At 43.8% G+C, this 27,561-nt stretch overlaps 2 protein-coding genes across 11 annotated transcripts in view; one reads left to right on the forward strand and one right to left on the reverse strand.

Annotated features, from left to right (window-relative positions):
- Positions 1–18,710, forward strand: part of NDE1 (nudE neurodevelopment protein 1) — a 337,987-nt gene extending 319,277 nt beyond the window's left edge. The window contains exons 1-10 of one of the 8 annotated variants that reach the window (XM_082064742.1): positions 331–479; positions 1,111–1,212; positions 8,506–8,637; positions 9,814–9,967; positions 12,107–12,255; positions 12,587–12,723; positions 13,779–13,958; positions 15,034–15,125; positions 16,115–16,248; positions 17,323–18,710. In XM_082064742.1, coding sequence (XP_081920868.1) covers positions 8,552–8,637; positions 9,814–9,967; positions 12,107–12,255; positions 12,587–12,723; positions 13,779–13,958; positions 15,034–15,125; positions 16,115–16,248; positions 17,323–17,416 — 1,026 coding nt within the window. In that variant the 5' untranslated portion in view covers positions 331–479; positions 1,111–1,212; positions 8,506–8,551 and the 3' untranslated portion in view covers positions 17,417–18,710. The other 7 variants (XM_082064741.1, XM_082064743.1, XM_082064747.1 and 4 more) reach the window with 7 other exon arrangements.
- A 1,986-nt stretch (positions 18,711–20,696) lies between these two features.
- The window catches only part of MYH11 (myosin heavy chain 11), a 57,744-nt gene continuing 50,879 nt past the window's right edge, over positions 20,697–27,561 (reverse strand). For 2 of the 3 annotated variants that reach the window (XM_082064734.1, XM_082064733.1), the window contains 6 exons: positions 27,138–27,226; positions 26,781–26,904; positions 26,423–26,631; positions 25,760–25,868; positions 24,994–25,166; positions 20,697–21,418 (listed from right to left, as the gene is read on the reverse strand). In XM_082064734.1, coding sequence (XP_081920860.1) covers positions 21,280–21,418; positions 24,994–25,166; positions 25,760–25,868; positions 26,423–26,631; positions 26,781–26,904; positions 27,138–27,226 — 843 coding nt within the window. In that variant the 3' untranslated portion in view covers positions 20,697–21,279. Of the gene's footprint in view, positions 21,419–23,834; positions 23,867–24,993; positions 25,167–25,759; positions 25,869–26,422; positions 26,632–26,780; positions 26,905–27,137; positions 27,227–27,561 lie in introns of all 3 variants that reach the window. The other variant, XM_082064735.1, reaches the window with a different exon arrangement.

The raw sequence follows: 27,561 nt of genomic DNA on the forward strand, positions 1-27,561 counted from the left end.
CTGTCGTAACGCTTCCCTCCCTCCTGCCCCTCCCGGGCGCGCAGCGGGGCGGCCCGGCAGGCAGCGATGCTTTTAACGGGCCGGTGGGCAGCGATGGCTTCAACGGGCCGCGGCTCCCGCCGTGCGGGACGGGCTGGGGCGGGGCCGGGCGGCACCTGGCCCCGGGGTGGGGGAGCTGCGCGGGTGCGCGCGCCCGGCGGGACGGTGGTGGGGCCGCCCTGAGGGGCTGAGGCGGCTCCTGAGGGGCTGAGGCGGCTCCTGAGGGCGGCCCCGCTCAAGGACAGCCCGGGCCCGCTGCTGAGGAGCAGCCCTGTTCCCCCGCACCCCGGGACCCCCAGCTTGCACCGACAGGCACCGCTGAGCTAGGGCTGCAGGTCGGGGCCGGCCCCGGGGGGTGTCCGGCCCCCGGCAGGTCCCGGGTGCACTCGCTGCTCAGGGCGATGAGGAGATCGCCACGGCTTTCGACTGGGATCTTGTAGGTAACAATAATTTGAAGCCTTGTGTAGAATTTATGCTTTCACTTTTAACTTTTTTTTCACATGCACACCAAATCTTGGTAGGTTGTCAGGAATGGACAGTTTTAACTTTTTAAGAGCCTGAGCCCTAGAAGGCAGTATATACTCATAAGCCCGAGGACAGCAGTTAAATGTCAATACTGTTCAGAAATCTGCTGTTTGCATATTTTAACAGAAACAACTGTAGTGTTCTTCTCTGGGTCACCTTGGGCATCATTGGCTGTGTGTAAAGAGATTCCCCAAGAAAGGCTTAAAAATACAAAGCAATTACTGGCTAACGAATAAGTTTCTATCAAGCCACTGGATTAGGCATTAGTGTGCTCCCACCACCTGATAAAACCTGACATCTGCTGGCCAAACAAGCATTAAGGGTGAGCCCTCACAGCTACCTTAGTTTTAAAAACCAGTCATTCCCTGGAGCTGTTGATGTGGGTGATACTGGCATCCCACTGAAGATAACTGGGTTTTACTCACTTTAGGATTTTTTTAACTTTCCACATTGATATTTTTCCTCTTGAATTCTTGTGCTACTAGCAGTTGTCGTTTCAACAACCCTGTCTCTATTTGTAATTTCACTTTTCTTGTCTTTCTGCAGACATGGCTGTGTCTCACCACTGAACAGTTCCCTCAGGAGCCTGGGCCCAAGTTGTGCAGCAAACCCGCATCATCCAGGCCATGCTGGCTCCGTGGTGCGCAGGTAGCTGAGCCCTTTGGGAGGGAGTTACTGACAGAGCAGGGCAGGGTCCACTTTTTGGTGGCTTAGTGTCTTTTGATCATAATGAGCATTTGACAGTTTCATCAAAAAATTGTCAGTTCGAGGTTTCAAAAGGGCTTTAAAGTAGGGAGAATCTATTTCTCACTTAAGCATATGCAAATCCAATTTTACATATACAGACTGCAGAGAATTATATAACATTTTTAAAGAGACAGAAATAGGCTTCATTTTTGTTGAATTCTTTCTCTTCAGTGATAGCAAGATTTGTGTGTGGTGTTCTAATATACATTTGTCACATCTGTTTATTTGTAACAGTAGTCCATTAAAAAAATTTCAGTAGTTTATAATGACACTTAATGGTCAGTTCCTGTTCCATCCATAGAGCAAGTAGTTCTGTGGCAACTTATTTAATTATTGCAGCAAAGCAATTTTTTTTTTCCTGTAAGAAGTTATTGCCAAAAGATAAAGTCTTGCAACCTTACCAGAACTGGAAGTGTATACATTTTTGCCTGCTTAGCTTTCATGGGAGAATCAGTGTGGCATTCTCCTTAAAATAACCGGGACATTAACCCTAGCACCACAAAAATCTGCCATTTATTAATTATTAATCAGCAAACTAAAAATAAACGCATAAAATCATTTCTTCTTCTCCTCTGCTGATTTTAAAAGATGAATGTTCTCGTTCTACTTGCAAACAAGGTGGTGATAGTAATTATAGTAACCTTTTTTAATATTTATTGCTCGTGTACAGTAGTGTCTCTGGCATTTGTTATGGTGCTGTTAGCACTGTTTCAGAATTGGCTGAGAGGGTAAACAGCTTCCTCTGAAATCTGAGAACTTTTGCTATGTTTTGCAAGTATTTTTAGATGAGAACTATTAAAAATATTCAGGTGTACCTTTGATATCATCTGTGTATTGTAGTTTGAGATCATAGTTCAATGTCATAATGTGAGACACTATCCTCAAACATTTGTTCAGAGAATTGAAGTAAAATGTCTTTTGATCCAAATTAGCAAACAATGTATAGATTTTTTAATAACTGGGGACGTACTACGATAGTTACTGCTTTATTTTTTGTACTTAGACGATAATAAAAACATTCTTGGGTAATGACAGAATCGCAAATTGTGTTAACCCAATTTTTTAAATACCTAATTTAGTTTTCTATTCATAGTCGTATAATAGTTTGTCTCCATTTATTTCTGCTGAACATCTGACCTGAATGTATAGTTGTTTTTTTCACCCTCTCCAGTTAAAGGTATTTTAGCTGTGGACAGATTTCTCTTAGTGGAATATTATTACCGAAAGTGTCCATCCTTTGTTACCATCCCAGCCTGGTTCTGCAAAGCCTTCGGGAGAGGAATTCCTGATTTAGACAGTTAAGTCTTCCCAGGCCCAGACTCTGCTCCAGGCTGTAATTGCATCACAGAAGTTGATGAATCCACGATGGGGGCCCCTGCGTGTGGGTGCCCGTCATCCAGCAGTTTGTAAAACGTGCTGCATGGGTGCGTGGTGACACTGGGTGACGTACGGCCACATCTATGTGGGCTGGAGCATATCTACGCATAGGCGGTAATTAGTGGTTATGGTTTGACTCCGGAAACAAATGCCAGACGCCTAATGACCAAGTGTTTGTGTACGCTGTTGGGTAGGAACACAGCAAGGGCATTTCAGAGTCTCCACAGCCCTGGGTCCCCTTCAGCCTGACCTTGCCTGGGGGGGCATAGCTGGGCCGCAGCTTGGCCCACAGTCTGCAGGAGCTCGTTCCCCTGTGCAGGCTGGCAGCTCGTTTTCTGGAGGGATGACATCATCCCAAGATGTAGATGGATGTAAGTGTCTAATATTTCATCGACCACTTTGTCCTTGCAACACGGGCTTCGGTGATGCAGGAGCCTGGTCCTCAGTCGTGAAAAGGGGACTTTGGTCCAAAAATGTTGCACTGATGTTATTTATGGTCACTGGCTCACCTCTTGATCTTTCAGAAGAGGCATTTGGAATAAAAAAAAAAAATAATAGCTAATGTAAAGCTTTTTGTCTTTTAGAACATTTCAAGAGAAAATGCGTATTTAAGATCACAGCGTGGTGGCAGCTGCCGATTTATACCGTTAACGCCTTACAGGTTGCAGGCGCTTGTGCCCGCTGCGGCCCGGCAAATACTGATTAAAGGATTGAGCGCGGCTCAGGTGTGCCAGGGCTGAGTGTGAGGACGAGCCGTCGCTCCCGGCCCTGGGGGCCATGGCTGAAGGGACGGGATGGGGTGTGAGCGGGGCCGGTGGCACAGGGAGGGGAAGGGAAGGGCCGGGCAGGCCCGGCCGCCCCCGAGCGCCTTTTGAAAGTAACGAAACTTTCCAAACCTCCCAGCCGGCGCGTTCTGGCGGCGCTGATTGGCGGAGTTCTCAGCGGCACGTGATCAGCAGCCAATGGGGAGCGGTCGGGCTGAGCCGGGCCGGGCTGGCTGGGGCGAGCGGCGGCGGCCGGCGCGGGGAGAGCTCGGGAATCGCGGCGGTGAGAGGCGAGCGGCGGTGGGGCTGCCCCGCCGGGGGCGGAGGAGGGAGGGGAAGGGCGGTTTCGGTGCGACGCTGTCCCTCGTCCTGCGGTGGTAACTGGGGTAGTGAGGCAAGGGGACACGGAGCTGGGGCCCCGCCCGTCCCCAGTCCTTCGCTGCAGACGCGCTTCTGGAGTTAGGGCTGCTGCGGGGGGGGGGGGAACGTGGGAACCGCGCCCGCTGCTGAGCTCCCGCCCAGCTCCGTGCTCCGCATGGCCGTGGGCAGCACCGGCGCTGACCCCTCGGCTGGAGGCGGCAAGGTCATGCCTTTCGGGAGGGGAATTCTTTAGCAATCGCTGGGAACACTGGGCTGGGATCGGAGGAGACGAGGGCTCTGCTGAACTGAGCCCTTTGGGAGAGAAAACCCTGAGAAGATGATCGCTCTCTTCAGTGCCGGCTGTGGGATTCTGCACTAATCCTGCCACTCCAGTGACCTCTTGCTTTTCTCTCTCGCGGTGATTTTCTTTTGTATTGCTCAAACAAAAGAAAGCAGGCCCTTATGTTACAGCAATACCCTTGGGAGGGGACTCTTAAGAAAATGTAATTTTCATAGGATGGGAAAGCTTCTCAGGAGCAAAGAGGGCTTTTTGTTTTGGTTTACAGTTAGGAATACGTGTCTGATAGGAGCTTCATCATCTCTGCCATGGATAATTCAGTAGTATTTATGATGCAGTTTTACTCTTGTTTTTTTGTTACAATATGAATTACTCTGACTCAGGCCATCAAGCATTACTGTAAAGATAGGCCAGCATTGTTCACCAAAGTAAAATGTTCTTTCGTTTTTTTTAAAAAAAAAAAACATAAAATATTTGGTGTGCAGGGTTGTCTTGGGTCCTTTATGCTAGGACTGGAACAGAATCTATGTTGAGGTCATCGTGAATTTGGTCAACTCAGGCTGATTCCCAGGCTGAAGTTCCTTCAATAATTTTGTGTGTGGCTTTTTTTTTTTAGTGTTTGTTTTGTTTGTTTGTTTGTTGTTTTTTTCCCCTTAAGAATTTTGCAATTCTGTTCTCACTTGTATGAAATTGTTTCCGCAACATTTCTGCTGAGGTGTTTTTCTCATTGCAGGAGTCCACTCCCCACCCATGAACGCTTCCTTTTCCCGTATGATGTAGAGGTTTTGTAATGCTCTGACCAGCACTTGTGCTGCCTGCATGCAGGAAATCTGGCCAGACGTCTCTTCTGGCTTCATGTGTGCAAAACCAAATAAGATGCAGCCAGCGTGTGCCTGCTGTAGAGTGAGAATTTCTCTCCTTGGTTTTTCCACATTTGCCAATGTTTAACAAAACATTGCTAAAACCTCCTCTACCCTCCTATTGCTTCCCCCCTTTTGTAGTGAGCTTAGACAATGAAAAGTTCCTAATGGGTTTAATTAATTACTTTCCAGGCATTTTTGCGTACTTTCTCCAAGCTGTTAAAAATCAAGGGGGGAAGGCAACAGGGGGAAAAACAAGAAGTCAAAGCCATACCCTTTCTACAGGCAGCTTAGAAATATTTATGAGTGGGGTTTTTGTGCTTTGTTTTGTGGTGGTTTTTTTTTTTTTTTTTTAACCAGTTTCAGAAAACCAAAAAGGCTTTAGCACTTTGTCTAAAACTTGGAATTTTTCTTTTCTGTTTCAGTTTGTATCTTGCATCCTTGTTTAGTTTGAAAATCCCTGTGAGCTATGATGTAGTGCAGGTGTACAGGGAGCCTAATAGGTTTTCCTTGTGTGTTTCAGACAAAAAACATGTACCCATGGTTTGGGACAGGAGTGGAACAGTCTCTGCTGTGTTGTGTCATCTCTGTGGAATAAGTATAGGTCCACAGTCCTTCTGTGTATTTGCAGTTTAACAATTTTAAATTATAAGGACTATTTAGTAATGGTAACTATGAAGCAGAGTGTACTCTTAACGGATAACATCCTTAGTGGGTCCATAATCTTATGTTTGCAAAGACATAATTAGAAACAGAAGGGGATAGCACCTCTCTTCATCTGTGAAAGTTGTCGAGGTTCTGTGAAACTCAGTTAAGGAAAGTTCCTTTGTATGTGACTGTATAATCTTAAAAAATGCAAATTAGTACATTCTTTTAGTCCTTCCAAAGTGCAGTGTGAAAACACAAGTGGGAGCCAGATATGAGCATAGTAAGGCTTTTGAGGCCAATGGGAGCTGTGTCTTTTGGTTCCAGAGGGTTGTTTGGAAGCTTTCGGGAGCAAGATATCTTGCAATCCACCTTTATCTTAGTCTGACTTCTTTTTGGTGACTGTCTGAACACAGATACGGGATTTATTCTAATGCTTGTGTCGGCAGAATTCCTCTTTGGACACTTCTGAAATACATTTTATTTTATGTAGCAAACCCAGGCATACCCTGGGATGGAATCTTTGTTCTTGAAGAAATACAGAAACTTGTCTGAATGGTGAGAAATAACCATCTGAAGGAACTCTAGCTTGCTGTTCTCTGCAGTGCTTTGACCGCAGTGATGGGTGATGGACCTTTTTGGTTTCTCATTGCACCTGCATCACCTCTTTGTGTCTGACCCCTCCTCCCTCTCCCTCATCTGTAAGAGACAATTCTTTTTTTCTTCCCAAATGCACTGCAAGGGTTGGTCTGTGTGTACACAGAGCCTTGGGCATGAGGACATGCTCATTAACTTCAAAGGCACTTTCAGTTCACTTAAAAATGATAGAGTAGATGTGTCGTAAACGATCCTAGGTCAAGCATGTTAATTATGTTTGGTTGTGATGTTTATTTTTAATGGGCAAGGGTGCTGTTTGGAAAATCACTCCTCTTCACGCTCCTTTTCCACTCTTTTTTTCCCCGGTGCATACTTTGGTAAGTACATACAAAGAGCAGCAGCCTTGAGACTTCTTGCTGAAAGTGTCTCAGCACATAGTGGTCTTATTTGTTTGAAAGAAAACACATAGTTTTGTCTAATTGCCATTTTGTGTAATGAAACTGCATTATAAAAACTAAAACTTAGTAACTTTTCCCCTCACCTGCCAGCTCCCCTTCCAAAGAACAGTGTAATTTATGGGGGTGTGTAGCTAACCGTGCGCTGAAGTGTGGGCACAGCCGCTGAGCTGTGACACTGCTCACCATTTGCTCTGTCACCTGAAAATCGCCTGGGCCGTGACAAGGGCATGGACTGTGCAGCATTGCTGGGGGATGTGAGAATTGGGCTTTAGATTGCCAGACTACTGTAAGTATTTGATATTGTGGTCTGTAGTAAAAAACTACTTATGTTTGTCTCAGTAGAGTTATTAGATAGATGGCTCTTAAGCTTGTTTAAACCAGGTGATTTTCTGGAAAGTCTCAACACAGGCGGTGGATAATTTTTTCCATTGAGTTCAGTAGATGTGCAGTGGATGCACATTTTCTTTAGCCATGACATGTTGCTTAGACTCCAGCTTTTCCTGAGTATCATAAATAAAGTAGAAGGCAGGACTGCTGTCTAAATGATCTTTGAAGGCTTTGGCTATTTTCTTCCTCTTTATTCCATCAGGATTACCTCTAGAAAATGTTTTGCTCAGTAGATCTGGAGCTGGAACTTGATAGAAGAACTTTGTTTCCTCAGTCATTAGGTTTCAGCAATACAGTTTTCTGACAACTGCCATTGTCACGAATTGGTAAACTCCGCCTTTATGTACTGTCCTTGATCTGTTTGGGTTTCTATTAAATTGAAAATGTCTGTGTGGAATCTTTGCCTCACCCAGGGTTGGACGTAGGCAGGTTGTCTGGAGCATTAAGTTTTATGTTTCTCCATTGTCAAGACTAACTCATAATATTTGCTAGTGACCTGTTTCTTATAATAGAGTGCATCATGCCCATCAGAGGGCATTTATTCAATTGTGGTCTCTAGATACTTAAGTCTTAAAGCAGGAGTGACCAGCTTGAGGTTCTTGATTCCCCTGTGGCCCTTTCATGTGTCATTCCCAGGTGGGACTGTGTCCTGTGACTGGGTCTGTGCTGGCACAGGGACAACTGGATGGTCTGGATTGCTCACTGGGTTGCTGCAATCTCTCTGCGTACCTGGTCCAGCCAGGTACGATCCCACTGAAACCTCTCTGGAGCTTTCATCCTCACCTCCTTGGGAATTTCTGGAGCTCCCTTCTTCCATGGCTCTCTGAGGTATCCAGGTATATCGTGGCTCTCAGCCATGCACAGTTTATGACATTTCAGGTTTAAAGTCAAGTAGCTTTGTCTGTGTTGACCTAGGGAGAAATGTTTCATGCGTCCACCAGTAATGTTCATAAAAAGCTTAGGTGTTCCTGGAAGTATTAACACAGGAAATTAGTATTTTGAGTACTTTATCTGTGTCTTTTACAAGTTTCTCTTTAATTTCATGGTAAATGTCTTTAGTGTTGTTGAAGCTGACAATTCAGCTCATTTGGAGCTGAAGTTGTGCCTGAGATGTCTTGTCTTTTATTTGTGTTCTGTGTGTGTGAGCACAGCTGGAGCTGAAGTTTGAGGTTTGGTGCTCGGTGCTGTATAGTCAGAGGGTGGGAAGGTGCTGAGTGCTGGGGATGCGGCGTTAAGTGTGGAGCAGCCTTGGGAGAACTGGGAAAGGAAACCTGGTTACTCAGTAGTGGTTCCTTCGCATTTATGGTGTCTGACAGAGCTTCGTCAAACCTTGAGTTTGAACTCCAGGTGTGCAGTGACCTCCTGGAAGGAGGGATCTGCTGCTCTGCACCAAAAAGAACTGAGGTAGCTCAGTCTTAGTTCTTATCCTTTGTCCTTTAATTTTCCAGGGCGGAACAAAAATGCAACAGGGGTTTTAAATTTTGCAAACTCATCATGGAAGACTCAGAAGGACATCACTTCAGCTCAGTGGAAGAGGAGACCAGATACTGGAAAGAGCTGGCTATGAAATACAAGCAGTGGTAAGGCAATGTCTTCCTTTCTTTAAGTTGTTTGATGGGGTGTGTAGCACCACGTTCAAAGGCACAGGGCGTTTCAAAAAGATGCAACCAAAACACCTTGTGTTGTGGGATCACCATCTTGCGAATAACTGAGGCTGGAGCTGTTTGTGTTTGTGAGAGGCATCTAGTCTTAATAATTTGAAATTCTATGCCCTGCCCTTTCAAGTGATAAGAGTTTCATTCATGGGCGGTTCATGGTTGCAGAGATACAATGATTTCAATTTGCATCTTTTTGAAACACCCCTATATTGCTTTGAAATTGGGTCCATCTTTTTGAAAACACCCTGCGCAGGAGAATAAATTCAAAGTGATTCAGCTGTTTTGAGTGGTAGCATTAGCAATGCTTCTGCATGAACTACAGCAGCTGAGTCCTTTATACTGAGTTGAGCAGCAAATCTGTGCTGCTGTGGCACTGCTGGTTGTGGTCCCTGCTCTGGTTTGAGTAGGACTGTGTGTGCTGACATGGTGCTGCTGTCATTCTTTGTATCTCTGAATCAAGAATGGTTTGACATCACGCACATTGGAGGAGGATCCCTGGCTGAGAATGGACACACTTCACTCCTCCCTTTAGCTCATTATTTTGCTGTAAATGCAGTAAAGGGCAAAAAAAAATGCCGACTTTCTAGATGCTGATATTGGTGGGTTTGTCTTAGACCAAGTGTTCAGACTTTTCCATGCTGCTTGTTTAGCTTGCTGGAGGATTATTTCAGTAGAATTGTTCAAGAATACAAGAATATATTTCCTTCCATCTTTTTCTTTCTTTCTCACTTGCTTGGTTCATATTTCCAAGTAAGTAATTGAATTCAATAACAGATAAAATCTGCAGATGGCAGTGGACAACGTACAAGCTGAAGAGACTCCATGTGTCCTCAACACATAGAGTGTGAAGACAGATTTGGGGATTTTTCTATTTATTTGGGCTTTCTAAATTTGTTTACCGTTTTGCTATGGGGTAGCTTTCCATGCTTGTTGGAGAGACATTTGCATATGATCCTCCCTTCCTATGGAATATGTATGTTGGAGAAGGGCGTAGAGCCTTCTGTGTTAAGGAGCGGTATTTTTTTACCTTGAGCGTACAAGAGAGATTTTTGTTCTTTGTTCACGATGATTAATTCTGTTGCTGAAATTGCTCTCTAGTGCTGAGAATACACAGGAGGAACTGCGTGAATTCCAAGAAGGAAGTCGAGAGTATGAAGCTGAACTGGAGACTCAGCTGCAGCAAACAGAGTCCAGAAATAGAGACCTTCTGTCAGAAAACAATCGCCTGCGGATGGAACTGGAGTCAGTTAAGGTAGGAGTGGATGATACACACAGTACCTGCACATCCGAAGTGCAATGGTGAACAAGACAGGCACGTGCAGATTCAGCTTGCCTGTTGGACAGGAACCTTCAGCATTACAAATAAATTGGACAGAAAACTGCAAAAGAGTCTTGAAAAATTAAGAAATACCAATCTGTTGTCTGCTTTGAGGGTGCTGGACGCCTTGGTAACGTTCCCGAACTCCTGTTTGCAGGTTGTGGATATGTGTCAGGATAGGTTTGAGATGAGAGCAACTTGTTTGCACTAGAGTGGACACTAAACATGAACATAACAGAGCTGCTGTTCTCTTCATTCTTCCATCTACTTAGTGCTTTTGTTCACAGCTTTCTTGTCTGCATTGTGCAGACACAGATAATACTGTAGAACAATCAAAATACAAACATTCCAGCTGTATTCTTGCATTACATAAGGATTCTTAGTAGTTCTAAACCCTTTTTACACAGTTGTGTATTTCTTATCTGGCATTCCAGATAAGCTGGGAAGGAGCAGCCAGCAGGTAACACACATAACTGCAAGGAATAAAGCAGCTTCAGTTCTGGTTTCGTTACCGCATCTTTGTGTACTTGGGGAAAAATAATTTGTCCTCTTTGTACTTGGTTAGCCTTCTGTGAAACTAAGAACTGAAAAGCATTAACTTCCATAATTATAAAATGTAAGGAATATTGAGATGGAACTTCTGACTAGAGTGACTTAAGAAATAATGAAGCTATCTAGAGTATGAAGAGAGATGAGTCTACCTCATTTCAGTCTCGTTAAAGATGCTGTTGACAGGTTTCATTGTATTTATGTTGCACTGATCTTCGTTCTCGTATCAGTGCCTTAGCAGTATTAAATGCTCGACATGCTGTATGGAGTATTGATCTGCTGTTCCATGTAGTCACATAAACTGGTGGAAGCTGATGGGCTGGGGGAGAAGGCGTAAGTTCAACAAAAATAAAACCTGCAGTTTATTTAGTTGAGGAGGGTGTGGACTATTTTCTTTCTTTAGAGGAGCCAGGATGAGAGGAGGGGACAATGAACCAGCCAATGCAGTTAAGAATGAAAACAGTAGAAACAACGTAGAACCTCAAAAAGTGGAGGGTAAACATATTTTAGAAAATATTATTCTTTACAGCCGATAACTTTATTAAAACACGTTCTGCTTGAAACAAACCTTTTAACAATTGGCTATTCATGCAGCCTGCAAACTGCAGTAATAGCCTGCAGTGAAGGAACAGAGAGTCCATTGATGGCCAGATCAGCTGATAGTTTATTACAATTGGCTGAAAACAAAGACTCAAACCTTGCAGTTCTGGGCTTTTATCTGAATCAATTCAAGAGCAAAGCATTAAACTTGTGAAGCTATTGAGCAGCAGTGTTAACTGAGCCCATCAAGGGTTGGTGTCTGCATCTGGGTCAACACCGGTGAACTTTGTGAGGCCCACACAGCCAAGGCTTTGAGCTTTACCAGCCTAGCGTGTGTGCCTACTCCTGCTCGGAAACAGAGTTCACACTACCTAAAAATAAACAAAAATAATGCTTTGCAGGATTTGTTCAGAGTTTTCTGTAAAGCTAGTTGAAAGTAATCTGCCTCTTGGAGTTTGAGGGCTCTTAAATTCAGCATGTAACTATGCTTCAGAGATCTGGAATTGTAGCAGTGCCACCGCACTGTAAGCAAACAAGACTTTCATAATTCAGAATGGGTATCCCTTTCCATCCTCCTTGTCTATGCATTTCATATGCTAAAATAGCTGTCTTCAGATTATCAATCATGCTTGACTGCTTGCAGTGGGTTTAAAATTCCAGTGCATGGATTTGTTTTCAGTGACTTCAAGTGTATTGTACTTCAATTCTGAATGGAGAAAGCACTTCAGGAATGCTACTCATACCACAATCTTGGAGTTTCAAAAAAATAATCCCTGGCATGTTGAAGTGATCTGATAGCAAGGTGGTGGAGTGTAAGGCGTTGCAGCAGACAGTGTGCTGTGAAGCTTTCCCTGCCACGCGATGTGGAGCTGACTTTGCATGTAGTGACAGAGCATCTGCCTTTAAAGGGGCTCAGACAACGCCGCAGAAGGGGGACGTGCATTGCTAAGTCACTTATGTGCTGTTTGATTTGCCTTTGATTAGGAGAAGATTGAAATGCAACATTCAGAAGGATACAGGCAAATCTCTGCGCTGGAAGATGACTTGGCACAAACAAAAGCTATTAAAGATCAACTTCAGAAATACATTCGAGAACTCGAGCAAGCAAATGATGACTTGGAAAGAGCAAAAAGGTGACCTACCTTCTGTGTTTTCGTTTTTCACCTCTGTTCTGTCCTGTGAGCATGGTGTCACTGAACTGTTTGTGATGCTGTGCTCGTTGGCACTGCCATTCTCAACTGATCAGGTGATGACTGTGGTCAAGAGGTTTGTGGCAGATGGGAAATGTGATAATTTTTTCCCTTCCCCTGTGCACATTGCACTGTTTCATATCTTACAAGCTACAATAAAAAATAATGGTAAAACAAAGCAAACCAAACAAAAACTCATAATCCCTTGTGAAAGAGGGAGTTCTTCTATGTGCTTGAAGGATCTGGTAGTGACACCTTGTGCACTCTTTTTCAGAGCCACTATAATGTCTCTGGAGGATTTTGAACAGCGTTTAAACCAGGCTATTGAAAGAAATGCTTTTCTGGAGAGTGAGCTGGATGAGAAAGAAAACCTCCTGGAGTCTGTGCAGCGCCTGAAAGATGAAGCGAGGGGTTAGCCAGAAATTCCTTGGATCTTTCCCTTTCTCCCCTCCTGGCTTGTAGCTGTTCACTCCTCTCCATACATCTTAGAGCTTGGCTTTTATGTTTGCACCTTTTCAGTCTGCTATCTGAAATGTAGAAGTAAATGAGAAAGCTTCAAGACTGTTCCTCACTGCTCCTTGAACTTCTGACCTTGTTCCAGAGCAGCTCACAGAAACAGAAGTCTGTTCTGGTCTTCTCCTAATCGGTGGTGAAGCTTCAGGGCCTTAGGGGGTTAAGAAGAGCCAGTCCAGCTGTAGCACTTGCTGCTCTGGCTTCTTGTACTCATGAAGGTCAGTTTTAATAACCATTAACCTTGTTGTTTCCTGGCCTGTGAAAAGTGCAGTCAATTAAACAGTAATGGGGCAGTAAAACTCACTTCTGGTTACCTTTGAACAGCTGCATGTGCTGGCTTCTGGGTATCTGTCAGTAAGGCTGGGTAAGAAGAGAGAGACCATGTAGCTGGAAAAACACCTTCTGTTTTCAGATGTGCTCAGGTTCTGTGCCCTTGAGTGGTTTCCAGAAGCTACAGCCAGGCTGTGGGATGGAAGTGCTCTGTCCCTTGGTTAGACAATGCTGTGGCTTCCACCTCACCTCAGCCTAGGTTTCTTTCATGTGGAAACCAGGGTGGAAGAGAGAAGGGTACAACAGGTAGGATCTCAACCTGGCCAGGAGCCGAATGAAGCCGACATGTGCCAAGTTGCTGAGCCTATCTCTGTGCCTCCACTTACAGCCCATGACATTTGGCAAGGGGTTAACTCCCTGCCTCAAAAGGAGTCTTGTGAAAAGATATGCAAATTAAAGCCAGATATAGCAGCTGAACTAATGCTACAAAAACATCTTGAGCCACAGTCCTAGAAAATCCTTTAGCTAGGTGCTGAATGTATGCCTGGAGTAAGCTTTAACGGGGATAAGTGACTTCACCTCCACAAGGAGAACAATCTTTTGGGCAAAACAAACCTTCTCACCTGTTTGTATCTTGGTGGATACAGACTCTGAAGTCTTGCTTTGTTTTGTTTCCTTCGTAGATCTCAGACAAGAGCTTGCTGTGCAGCAGAAACAGGAGAAACCCAAAACACCGATGCGAACTGCCCAGGAAACGGAAAGAACAGACACGGCAGTTCAAGCGTCCTTATCTGTGCCCTCAACTCCCTCCGTGCACCGGGCACCCAACATCAACACACCCACCCCTGCAACATTTAGGAGAGGTGACTGACAGGGAACCAGCACACAAATGCTGCTTGATGCTCTTGGTTTTACTGTAGTTTCTGGCTAAAGGAGGAGTGACAAGAAGGGAGCAGTGTTGAGTGTTTCAGTTAGATACACCTAAATCTAGTCACCATGGTCTCAGTATTTGTACACTGATTTTTGGGGATTATTCATAGGCTGTTCATTTTCATTTGACTTGAACTGTCCAGTAATAATAATTGTTAGGGACAAGATGAGCTGTTGGGACTTCACTATTAGTTCACAACTGTTCCAGAGATGTTTGGCCAACTTAGGGGAAGGATTTTAAAAACTTCAGTGTGATCTTTAATGCTATGCTCGTGTTACTTGAATTTGCTTTTCTGTGAGAGTATGTGCTCTTTGAGAGAGGCATTTTTTCTACTCTGGAACAGCAGGACACTGACAAGTTATCGCAGCTGTCTGTACTAAATGTATCTCTGCTTTTGTATCGATAATATTAATTACTTTTTGTGAGCTGTGGTTATTTCAATAACACTAATTCCCTGATCTTCTTAAAAAAGCCAGAAATTTGGGTGACTGTGTTCCTGTGTATGTGTAAGTGTAGGGAGTTGTACTGTCGCATTCTGATGAATTAATATTATAGCTCTGAGCACTAACGAGGCTTGATTGGGGACTTCAGTATGCTTAGTGTAAAATTACGTGTTTTGTGTGGAGGAATTAATGCTTCTGTAAAAGTGAGAGGATTTGGATATTTGTAGTAAAATGGGAGACGCTGGTCCTCTCTGAGGACACATCCCACTGCAGCACCTGAGATGCAGAGTAGGCTAGTAGAACGGATCTCTAGAAGCCCGAGCGAGAGCATGTCTGGAGACTTCAGCTTAGGACAGCCTAACTTGAGCTGTGTCAGGGACACAGTGCTTCATATTCCTAATGGATATGAAAGATCTGGAGGTGAGATACAAAAAGGTGAAGATATTGATGCTTCCTCTGCTCTGTATGTCAGGCTGTCTTCTGGCTTCCAGTGTGAAATCTTTTTTTTTGTACAATTTTTGTATTGTTAATGGGTAATGTATCCTTCTTTAACCTGTCCTGCAGGTCTTGAGGACAGCTACGGTGCAACCCCTCTCACACCTGCTGCAAGAATATCTGCACTTAACATCGTGGGAGACTTGCTGCGGAAAGTGGGGGTGAGTGATTCCCTGCTTAGCCAGGGCTCTTGGCAAGGTGGAGCTTTCTGAAACTGCAGCCAGAGCTGTTTGTGCTGCTGCTCACAGGAGGCTTTGCCCCCATGTTAGCTAAGCATGGCCTTGAAATTTGGTCTGGACTTTGTATGTTTCTGACCAGCCCCCAGATAAAGATGGACCCTGCTCTGTTTTCCTCAGACCGTACCCACATGGGGATAGGATCTTCCTCTCCAAATTTCTGAAAGCACATGTGCAGAAAGAATAAATTGGCATGAGTAAATTAAGAAGGGATCTGCTTCCATGAAAGGTAGCAAGGAAAGGCTGGTGCCTGCTGTTCAGTGGGTTTCTGATAAGGTTTGTCTTAAGAGGCCAGTGGCCCTTTGAGCAAGGCCTAATGTCATGTTAAGCTGTAGTTTGACTTTTAAGGTAGTGTTGATGCTGGAAAAGTTGTCCTTTTCTTTTCTCCTTAACACCCCAGTGCTGTTTTGGCACAAGCATTTGTATGACTTTCTGATACAGCTGAAGAGTAACCCAGCATCAAAGCAAGATCTAGGGTGGGAGCGTGTGGGGGAGAAGAGGGGATCAGTTCCCTTAGGTGTACCACCTAGTACATACAACCTAGTGTGTGTCCAGGGAAACAGCTCAAATGAACATTTAGTGATACCTCTAAGAAAGTGATACCTCTGAGAAAGATGTCAAAATCTCCCTGAGGAAGATGAAGATTTTGTGTTCCTGCTGGTGAACAGCAGCAACTCCTTGACCTCCCCTGCAGAAACAGAAATTTGCCTTTAGTGAGATGACTGACTTAATCTTTTCAAAAATTCAGAACTTGTGTGGCCCTGGGGTCTATCAGGTTCCTCTACTGGACACCTCATTCCAAAAGAATCAAAAAAAACCCCAAACACCCTTGTTGCCATTTGGGTGTGCGACAATGCCATCTTGTGAAAGAGAAGGGCGATATCTGACATCTGCTTCGTCTCTGTTTCTCTTAGGCTTTGGAGTCCAAACTTGCGTCTTGCCGAAACTTTGTGTATGACCAGTCTCCAAACAGAACCGCGGTGTCCATGTACATGAACAGAGATGTCCTGGAAACCCGCCTGAGCCCTCAGCCGCTGGGTGACACGGGGTGAGTGTCTGCTCTTCTGTCTCACTGAGAGCTGCTGCTGTTACAACTTAGTGACTGATACGGTTCTATTTAGTATTAAATCTTTGTTTTGGTGGAGGCAGATTTGTTTTCAACGGATATGAAGCTTAGTTATTCAGGATTATGATCTGAATGTTTCAAATCAGTTCATAGTGTGAATTTTGGGGTCGTCCTGTGCAGGGACAGGAGTCGGACTTGACGATCCTTGTGGGTCCATTCCAACTCAGGACATTCTATATTTCTGAGATTAAAATTTGGAATGAGTAGCTGCTGAAATTCAAAGACTAACTGGAATCAAGGTTTGAAAACCACAAATTCAGATAAAATGTAATATATGTATTTTATTATAAACCCAGTGTTTAAATGAGATGAAGTACAACAGAGTAGCTCTTGATTATTGGCTCAATTTGTTTCGTGCTGTATATTCTTATAGAAGTGATATCTCGGGAACATTATGGCACATAGGGGCTTCGCTTGTCACAGTTAAGATTCTCATTTGTGGGAGAACTGGAAAGGCAAATAATGGGGTCACTCAGAATGCTTTATGGTTAAGATGTGTTTCCAGGGAGCAGCTGACAGGAAGTTAAGTAACTGAACTTGTAAATTTGTCTGAACACTTGAACTGGTTGTCTTGTTTTAAACAAACTAAGAAAAATCAGTAAGGTTATCACAAATTGAAGTTCAGCGTCTGCTTAAAATGTGCCAGTCCTGTACAGCACATTATTTAGATATTCTGTAAAATAAGTGCCTGTAGTACAGTTTGTTCCAGACTTAATTATTCAGCTAGGCCCTTGTGCTGGGAATACCAGTTTGTCCTCAAGGGCCACACAAATTCCAACACCTGTCAAAGAGAGCTGCTCACTGCTCGCAGGGAAACAGAGCCCAGTGTTACAGTGGAAACTCAGCTGGTTAGATAATGGGCTCGCTTAGTGCTCAGGGGGATTTTCTTCTATCCGTTGATGTCTCACGCTGAGTGGTGTACTCTGCAAGTGACCAGTGACTCTGAAGATGGTAAAACTGAGCAAGAAATGCACTTGTGTTGTTTTTTATTTGCAGGTTAGTGAAACGCCTGGAGTTTGGAATACGGCCTTCAAATAGTCCAGGACCATTGAGCCATCCATCACAAAGTGTTGTCAAGATGCTGCTATGAAAACCTTGGCTGGCTTTGGAAAAGGAAAAAAAATATATATATTTTAAAAACTTTTTAAAGAAAACATCACTGAGCAATCAGGCAGTGGTCTTGGGTTGGTGAGGACTGAACCAGAAGCTGCAGTTGGCAATGGCCTTTCCCAGCCTGCCCTCTCAGCCGAGTTCTGTGTGCAGCGTGATAAAGCGATGCTGCCTTGCAGTGCTGGACTTAGACTTGCTTCTTATGTTAGTTGCTGTAAATAACTCCCAGAAGTTGCTTTTTGACACTGCCAGGCAAAGCCACTGTCCCTCTAGCTACACCAGAGACGGTGTTCCCTGTGCACCTCCTCGGGCCTTGGCTTTTGCTGTCCATCCATGGTATCCTGGCTTAAACCCTGTTTGCGCTGACTTTCTGTCACGGGTGTTGTGTGCTGCAGTTGCTCCATTAGAGGAGTGCTTATATGTGGGAAAAGGTGTATTTCTGCAGGGAACCTGCTCAGCTCTTTGTGGGATGTTTGCTGGTCAGAATCGTGCTGCACAAAACCTGCCTCTGTGGTGGCAAGATGGTTTGGTAAGCAATGATTTGCCATTAAGAACAGGTCGTGGCTGAGGGTGAGGAATCCCAAGTGCTTGGGAGGGCCCAGACCTAAAGACAAGGTAGGAGACTTAGGACTGGCTTAGCACAGAGCCATCTCTTTCTGCCAGTTGTGGCCCATAAAGCCCAGCTGCTGCAGGAGGCAAGAGACCTGATGAAATTCCTACTTCTAACATTTTAATAGGTGGGTTTTACTGCTTTCCAAACTTCCCTTTATTAATGTGCCTTGGGTATTAGTGGTTTTCTTGTTTTATTTTTTTTTCTATGAGAATATATGCTTTCAGCTGTTACTAATTTAGATTTTGTTTTTAACTTGAAGTCATTTATGTTAGACAAATGCACCTGAGTAGTAATTATTTTAAAATCAGGTTTTTTTCCACCCTTATACAATATTACTGCATTTTAGTTTGTTTTTTTAAGTGGAGTAGGTTCACTCACAGTATTAATGTACCTCATGGAAACCTGTACTTGCAAAAATAATCATGACTAAACAATTTCTATGGGGTTTTTTGCAGAGGGTGGGGAGGGGAGGGGAGAAGTTACTTGACAAACAAATGTGTAATGGGTTGGGTTTTGTTTTTTTTAAGAAAATGCTGTGAAAACAGTCACTGATGCATCTATTTCTCTAGAACATGAAATAACCACAGATAATTCCCATTATTCGGACCATCTACAAAGTTGGCTTAACTGGGGAGCAGAATAAAGCTTATTTTGAACACTAGTTATTGATTCATTTTGAAGTTGTTTTGCAAGTTGTTGCTGTGCTTTATGCACAGATGTTTGCTACCAGTTTCTCATCTGTTTCTGATCAATGAAGCTGAAAGAGACGTTGTTTGTTTTGCTGAATCACATGCAAAGATTTTCCTACATCTCTTGCTCCTCATGGTTTCCTACCTAAGGAATGTAAATCTTGCCATAGCTAAAGATGCCTCTGGGATTTACAGTGCTTAGCATTGGTGTTGCTCTCTTAAAATCTTGAACTCTGGCTGTTTTAATGTGATTCTTGTTCTCTCACACAGGGAGTTGACACTTTTCTTATGAGGAGCAGAAGTGCATGGGCCGCTTTGTTAGTTGTGCTGGCACATGGACTGTGGTTCAGTGGACAGTTAGCCTGGAGGGATTAGTCAAGAACAAGTCGCATTTTCCTTACCCTGCCATAATTTGCCTGCTTGGTGAGCGAGGTGGTCTGCAGTCAGGTTGAGACACAGCATTGAGATAAGGTAGAAAGCTGGAAAATTGGGGCCGTGCTAGCATTATGTATTTTAGAGGTACTATTAATGTAACTACAGATATAATCAGACCGGGGTGGATATGCTGTTGGGAACTGTCAAAATAATTTAGTCTAGAACAGTCACCCCTGTAATGGTACAGAGGAACTTTTTTTGGGAGAGAAGCTTTAGTTTGGCCACTGTTACGGAAAGATGCTTTCTGTGGTGTTACTAAAGGAACTCTGACTCCATATTTTGTCACAAGCTTTGCAGAACAGGGACTGGAACCTGAGTTTCTGAAGTGATAGGGCAGTGCTCTAACCATCAGACCCACCTCTAGCATTGTGCATGCAAGTTTTCCAGATTAATTCCTTTTAGAAGGACACCATGTTCAGTTTGCTGATTCTGCTCCAAGCGTTGGTGCTTGAGACCGTTCTATATAAAGTCTGACTCCTCGGTCTCCTGGTTCCCACACGTCGCCTGTTTAACAGCCAGCTCTGAGCAGAGCCGGGCTGCGCAGCTGATCAAGCAATGAAAAGGTCTCACCTGATAGCTCTTACCCCCCCCCCCCCCGCAGCTTTCCATTTTAATTCTTATTGAAGCTCTTCCTTTACTCTTTCATGAGCAGAGATTTGGGCCCCGATTCTGCTGGTTAAATATCTGAAAAGTCTGAATCTCCAGTTCACGATCTCTGTGCCTTCTGGAACAATGCTCAGATTTAGAAGATGATTGCATTAGCTGTCAGGCTGGATGTTTTTGCATGACTTGCTCTCCCAGTAGTCACACTGCTTAAGGTTCACTTGCTGTACAATCTAAGACATGGAGTAAGAGCTGTGTATTCCATGTAGAGTCATTCTAGCCCTGGCTTTGCTGTGTGTGGCTCTCTGCTGCCCCAGTGTGAGCACAGAGCTGCTGTCTGAGAGTGCTGGAGCTGCATGGATTGGTCCTGGTAGCTCGCAGGGGTGAGCTGCGGTCCTGCTGGAGCGCTCCACAAATAGAAAGCATCTGCGTGCTGATCCCCTGCTGCAGAACAGCTTGGCTTGGATCACTACATTCAGTGTGGGTGGCTGTTTCTCATTGTTTTCAGCCTACTTTAGAGGCTTTAGTTGGAAATATCAGCACACACAGACTTCGAGGAGGGGTTCAGATGCCTACAGACAGACGCTTAGGGCCCTACCTGCTTCCCAGGTGCTGCACGTGTCCTGCAGCACTTGTGTCACAGCTCTCTGCCCTTGGGGACATCCTGGAGCCCCTCAGTGACCACTGTGTGTCCCTGAGGTAACCAAACCTGGCCCAAGTACTTCATTCAGCTCTATGTATGTACTTTGTTGCTCCTTCAAAAGCAATTGCTTGGGAGAAAATCAGGTTTTTGTTCTAATGATTACAGGACAACCTTTTCTAAAAGGTATTTGAGCTGTAAAGAAGCTCTTCTGCATCCCCCATTCCCTTCAAGCGTGTGATATTGCACCCAAGTGACACCTGTACGCAGAATACTGGAGTAGTTTTTATAGCCTTTTATTGGTGTGTAAGCACATCCATGGTGCATATAAAACTGTAACAGTTGACTTAATTTGAACAAATGATTTTTTAATTTTTCTGTAAGTGATTAAAAAGGCATTTCCACTTTGTGAATGGTGCATCAGGGGTGTAGTAACCAGACAAAAAACCTATATTAATCGAATACTCAAGACAAAATGAAAGTTTAAGAAAAGATTAACTGACCAATGCCTTTTTTTTTCTTTTTTTTTTTTTTTTTTTCTCCTGTAACAGTCTCACAAATCCTGTGTAAACTATAGTTCACTGGGATTTAAATAATTTGAGCTACTAAAACTCACTTTCTGGAAGATTCTCAAAGTGAATTACTCTGAGTATTCAAAACCACCCACCTTTTCAGATACACTCCATGGTAAAATAAGTATTGGAGTAGTTTTAACGTCAGTCTATATGTTGGAGACAAGGCAGTTGTGCTTTTATCATTGTCAGAGGAGTGGATGTATGTGACCTTGACACTAAGAATAGACTTATACAGTGCTAAATACCGTCCTCCCTCCCCTTGCTGCAGTGCAATTTTTGTAAGCGTGTTTATTCACTGGCTTTTGTTCCATTGAAATCTCCATCTCTTGCATCCATTTCTTCATCACCTCCTTCTGTTGCGTTCTCAATTACTCTTCTGCCTCCAGATCTACGGGGTGCGGCAAAAGACGCTGGCTCGTTCCCCCTCCTGCAGGAAGAGAGAAAAAGTAATAAATCAGGTGTTAGGTCACTCGCGGTCCTCACAAAGAAGCAGAGAGTTTTGTAAGAGTACCTGTGGGGCTGTGGTTTTTAAATGGAGAATAGCCAAGAGCTGTAAGCCTCTCGTACAACCTTCTGTTCTGTAGTGCTTTGTGGGCAGATGAGGCTCCCGATTGTTCAGAAATGGGGTGAGATTCCTGTTCTTGTGCTTAAAATTCTCTGCTAAACAGTCTCATCTGCTGCAGCCCTCCCTAGTCTTTTTTCGCTGTTTTCCCCTGTGGTGACTGCAACGTTTCCCTCCCATCTCCATGTATTTCCCAGCCACAGCCCCAGTCAGGGACACTTTGGTCCTCAAGGTTAATTTCTGGGGAGGTGTGAGCAAGTGAGAAGACACGTTTGTCTCTTCTTGGCCTCCATTGTGTCTGAGCTACAAAACCCTTAAGTTTCTTAACATGGCCTCTCACTTGCCCCTCGTTAAGCAAACCTTTGTAAAGGCTTGAGACCATAGACGTAAGCAACAGAACAAATACATGATCACTGAACATTGTGCCAAAATTACTAATTTGATGTTAAATACATCCGACTATGCACTTTTAAGTACAGCAATCATGCGTAAATATTTAAAGGCTTGTCTTGTCCTTGCAAAAGACTAAGCTGATGTTGTCCTTTCTGAAGCAGCTGTTTAAATCCAAAGCTCAATCTTCCACACGAGGGAAGTGGGTAGGAACATTGGCTGGACTAACTTATTTCAGGGGCACAAATCTGTGTTTCAGAGGTGGAAATGTGATATAGTCTGTTTTCCACACTTCTGCCCTTAAAGTTCCGTGTGTGTGTGCAATTAGCTGGATAATAAAGCTTCATTTCAGCTCTGCAGTTAGTGAACCCTTGTTCTGGTGCCGATGGCTTATGTTGAACACAAGGATATGTCATTGCTACCCTGGCGTGTGCTTGGCGGAGTCTAACAGCACTGTCTACTGTTTAGTGATAGCAGATATTTGTTATTGCTGTTTAACATGAAAGTTAGGTCAGTAAATTCATCACTTCTTGTCAAGAGAGATCTCGGTCTTCATCAGGAAGAGCTCTTCACCCCCTTGGACTCCTGCTTTCTGGACTCTCACTCTCGAGTCACTTGTCCAGTAACTCTTTATGCTGCAGTAATTCATATAAGAGAACGTGGGGCTGGTGGGGAGTAACAGCCAGAGCCCAACCAAACTGTGCAGGGCAGTTTTGGCTACAGAGGAGTGAACTCTGTCACGCACTGACCACTTACTGACATCAACTGTTGCAACATGCATAAACTTAATACTTGATAAACTCATATAGGCCCTGCGGATAAACGCTTTCTGTTTATATTTGTGCCTCTTAAACAGGTTTATGGATTGGATAATATCCACGTGGTCATTTGCATTAGCACCTTAGAATAAGGCATGTAGTTGAGACAAGCCCTAAGTGTTAGAATTTGCTTAGCATCTCTGTGTTTGGTCTACCTTTGAACAAGTGCTTGAATAACAGTCCCATGGGAACTATTAGGCTGACTAAAAGGTACATGCAAGGACGAGACATCATCTTTAAATATTTGTGTGTTTGCAGCAAAATCCAGCATATGTAAAATAGAAGATATACAAATATTACAAGGCAGTAGCTCTTTAATTGTTTTTTTTAATTCCTATCTCCAGACAATGTGATACAGTATAATGCTGTGCTAGGTGACAGTGTCAATATTAATTTCTGTGGCTGTGCTCTATGTTTTAATAACAGTAGACAAGCAATGTAATGTTTGCTCTAAAAGCCTAAGTAATAGCTCCTTGTAAGTAATACAGGCACAGAGTGCGGGGTAATGAAAGGCAAGATTTTAGCTTTTGTCTGTGATTGTGTGGTCTAAGTGTGATAAATCACATGCAAATAAGATATTCCCAAACCTCAGGTGAGTTAGATGGGATCTTACCTTAGGCTCAGGTTCACAATATGCATTAAAAATACTGTGAAATTCTAATGGCATGCTGTGACACTTCATTAGTCCTTTTAATCAATTTTACTAATCAATGGTGTATTTGATTTGAAAAAAAAAAAAAAATGATCTTTGTGTCTGTGCACGAAGATGAGGTGTAAAAAAAGACAATTTTCATGCAGAAAAAGTCAGAGTACTTTATGAGGTACTCTGTTGGTAGACCTTGTGAGAATTGGTAAGTCTACATCAGTATGTAACCTACTTGTAAGAAAGACGTATCACTGAACAGCTGATGGTAGCTAGATTATTGTAATATTTGTCTCTTTTGATAAAACACATTAATGCCAAGATATCCAAGCCTTCACAGTTTGCAGAAACCTCACATAATTTTTACTTGGACCAAAGAAAATGGAAATTTGTACAGCACAAGCGAGCTGCAAAGTTGAAGGCATGGTACCTGCTTAGTCATGCGAAGGTTCCTGTGTCCCTCTGAAACAGAGATAGAGAGTCCCAGGCAGTTATACTAAGCACATTGTCATGATCAGAGGTAGGTAGATTACTTTTAAATAATTAAACCAAGTACATTACAGCCAATTACATTACATTTAGATAAAACAAAAAATGAGCCTTATGCTATTCTATGTGGAAAGGGCTGGATACAGCCACTGCTTGGTAAAGCAGGCAGGAGCACGCGGCAGCCGAGCTGGTGCTGATGGAAAAGGCCACCGCATCCTTCATTCCTCACTATAGAGTACATCCACATTGGAAGGTTTGTGCACGTTGCTGGTAAACACACTGGCAGAACACACGCTTCAAGAACACAACCAGGCAGGTGCTTTACTTTCATCTAAAATACTGTTGGATTTAGGTAGGAAGCAAAGTTGTACGGTGTGATGATGCAAATAGAGCATTTTCCTTATAATTCAGTTCAGCCTCCTTGTTTCAGTGAGTTGGTGTTTCCAAATGCAGTGTGTGCAGGAGAGCTCACGTGTGTAGTGACTGATCACAGCTTGATCTCTTTCCCAGTCAGCTTTAACAAGAAAGCGCAAAAGGACATTTTGATCTTTTCCTTGGTCTCATGACACTGAATCCCTTTGTGGTGAAGTCCAAGGAGACTTTTGGATAAGAGTCATATAACGTGCTTTGCCTTTTGCTACCTATGATGTTGTCTAAGACTGTTTACAGTCGTCGTGTGCGAGTTTTGAGTGTGGAAGTGTGAAAAGCACAAGCACTTCTACCCTTTTTGTGACTGCTTCTGTACAAATAGATACAGCCATCATATAAATAATGTTTTCAAAAGCCACCAAGCCTAATTCTGTTCCTGTTTAAGCCAACAGAAGTTTTGATTAGAAAAAGAGTAAGGTCTGTGCCATGTTATCACAGTTGTTCACCTCACAGCTGAAATCCTGAGACTGCTGTGGTCTACAAAGCGCTTCTCACCTACTGACTTTGGCCTGTTGCATCTGCCAAGCTCATACAAGGAGTGAGTAACTTTGCAGCATTATCAGTGTCTGTTCTTTACTTGGACATATTTTTTTTTAAATTTCTCTAGTTTTGTGCCAGATTTCCAGGCTGCCAATGAGTGGGAATGTTTGTCCCAAACTAGGGCACTCTACCTGAGCTTGCTCTTCAGTGCTGTGACCTCCCGGCCCAGCGCTTCGTTACTCTCGGTAGCTTCATCCAGCTCTCTCTGCAGCTTCCTGCGGTTCGCGTTGATCCGCTGAGACTCTTCCTCAGCCTCCTCCAGCTGCCTTTTCAGTTGCTTGAGTCGTAGGTTGCCCTTCTCGGCCTAAAGGGAAATTTTAGAGTAATGCTTTAATTCAAAACGGATCTAATAGCTTTATGTTCTTTATTTTACTTTTCTACTTCTCTTGAGAGTTTTCCTGAAACATGGCCTGAATCAAAGGTAGAAGCTTAAAATCTAAAAAATGTAAAAGTAACTTTGCTTTGCGGGAGTTGATTTTGCTGATAGTTAATGTATTCAGGCACCGCCTTGTTGTTTCTTTTGCTTCACGGTCCTACATCCCTGCTTTTCTGGCTTACAGGCTGGTGTGCATGAGGTAACGCTAAAATGATAAAATAAAACATGTTTGTCATCTCTATTTATATACCAATAAGGATGTTGTGCGCAGTCCTATATATGACTGTGCATCAGGCTGTTGCAGCTGGCTGACTGACATAAACTGGTGCTTTGGCACTTGACTGAGCATGGAAGCAGAATAATATTGTTCTGTTTCTTAGCAAAGGGCTGTGTAGATATCCAAGCAGACAGTCTGCTTTCTAGAGAGCTATTTCTTTGAGGCAGAACGTGGAATCTCCCTGAGGCTAAAACCTGAAAATCCCCGTGCCACAGACCAAGACCCTCCTGGCGCAGCCCGATACCTGATCTTTGTACTGCTCCGCTTGCTTTCTCTCGTCCTCCACCTGCAGCAATGCGTCCTTCAGCTTCTTGTCCTTCTGGCGCAACGTCTTGGCTGCAGCCTGCTTCTCTCTGCAAAGGACAGTGCAGCGTTTGGTGGTGTGGAAGGTCTGGTGTCCTCACCTGCCTCAGGCATGGTGCATGAAATGGGCACCAAGGACCCGTGTGTTAAAGGCCTTACTGAGTTTAATAGATGAATTCTAAGCAAAACTGAAAGGTCATGTTCTTCTGATCAAAACAATTGTGTGTTTGCTGCATGCTAGGAGTGCTCCAGGAGATCTGTTCTGAAACACAAGGTGATTTCCTCAAGCAATAATCCTACAAATGGCACAGTGTGTTCTGGCGATTACCCTGGCACAGTCTAGGGCTGTTATTCTGAAGTGTAGGGGAGCAGGTCCTTGCCCTTGATACCAGCAGAACTTTTCAGCAATGAACTTGTTCTGAATCAGAACCTGTAACAACTCATTACTGGCCATATGTCTAAGAAATGTTAAGTAAAGGAGAGTTTACCAAGCCTTAATGGCACTGAGAGCCGGATGACACAAATCCTGTATGCCTTCATTTGCTTTCTGTCTCGTTAACTGGAACAATAAATGGAAGAGCTGTGCCCTCCAGGAACCCCCTACCTGGCTTCCTGTTCCAATTGCTCTTCAAGAGAAGCAATTTTGGCCTCCAGAGCAGCAATGGTAGCTTTGAATTTGTTCTTCACAGCTCCCTCCATCTCCTGCAGCTTACTCTTCAGCTCCTTGTTCTGCCTCTCCAGTTGCTGCCGAGCGTTTTCATTCTTCTGTGCAGCTGCACGCTCTGTTGCCAGCTCGTTGTTCAGCTGCTCTGCCTGCAAGGGGGAGAATATGGACACTGTCAGGAGTGTTGCATGCTTTCTGAGAAATGACAGGTGACAGTTCTTCAAATATTTATTCAGAACCACAAACAGCTTTGGCTGGGGTACAAACAGAGCATGACAGGTACTGAAACGTGCTCTACCTGCTGCACCGCTTTCCTCATGCGATCACCCATTGCGTCTATGTTGCTTTGCTCCTCTTCTAGCTCTTCCTCCAGCTGGGCAATTCTTGCCTCCAGGCGCCGTTTCTCATCCTGAAGGCTTGTCCTGTAAATTTGAATTTAGTAAGCTTGTTGTTATGGCTGTGACCACTTGAATGTGTTTGAAACTATTATAAACTGTGAATAACTTATAAAGAAAAGAGAACTAGATATTTCAATGAGACTAGTCATATGTGTGTGCAACTTATGTTGTCAAGACCAGATGGCTGTTGGGAGAGGAACATATGCAGCATTCAGCAGCATATTTACAGCCTTGTGAGTAATCCAGACTATTCCTACCTTCCAGAAGTAGCGCTTGCCAGTGCCTCTGCCATCTCGTCTTTCTCCAGATCCGCTTGTTTGCGAGCTCTCTCTGCGGCAGCCAGAGCCTAGGAGAAGAGGAAAAGGCAGCATAGTAAAGAAATGAGCAAGTAAGTGTTCAGGCAGTTATAGCATGATATGCAGGATTATGAATTTTCTAAAACTGGTATAAGATGTGACATCGTAAATCCTACAGAAGCACTATGAAATGTACTTTATGCAGCTGTCAGTTGGTTTCTATTTTATTGGTTTTAGTCACAAGATTGCCGTTTAATACACATAGGAATAATAGCGCTAACAAGACTTCAGGAATTTATAGCTATTGCAAACACTTTGTGTTGGATCATGCAGTTCATTTCCTGTTAAGCCTGGTGAACTGTGCCTTCCTCCAAGGTGAATTTAT

The sequence above is a fragment of the Streptopelia decaocto genome (assembly GCF_964273445.1).
Source record: "Streptopelia decaocto genome assembly, chromosome: 13".
NCBI lineage: Eukaryota > Metazoa > Chordata > Aves > Columbiformes > Columbidae > Streptopelia > Streptopelia decaocto.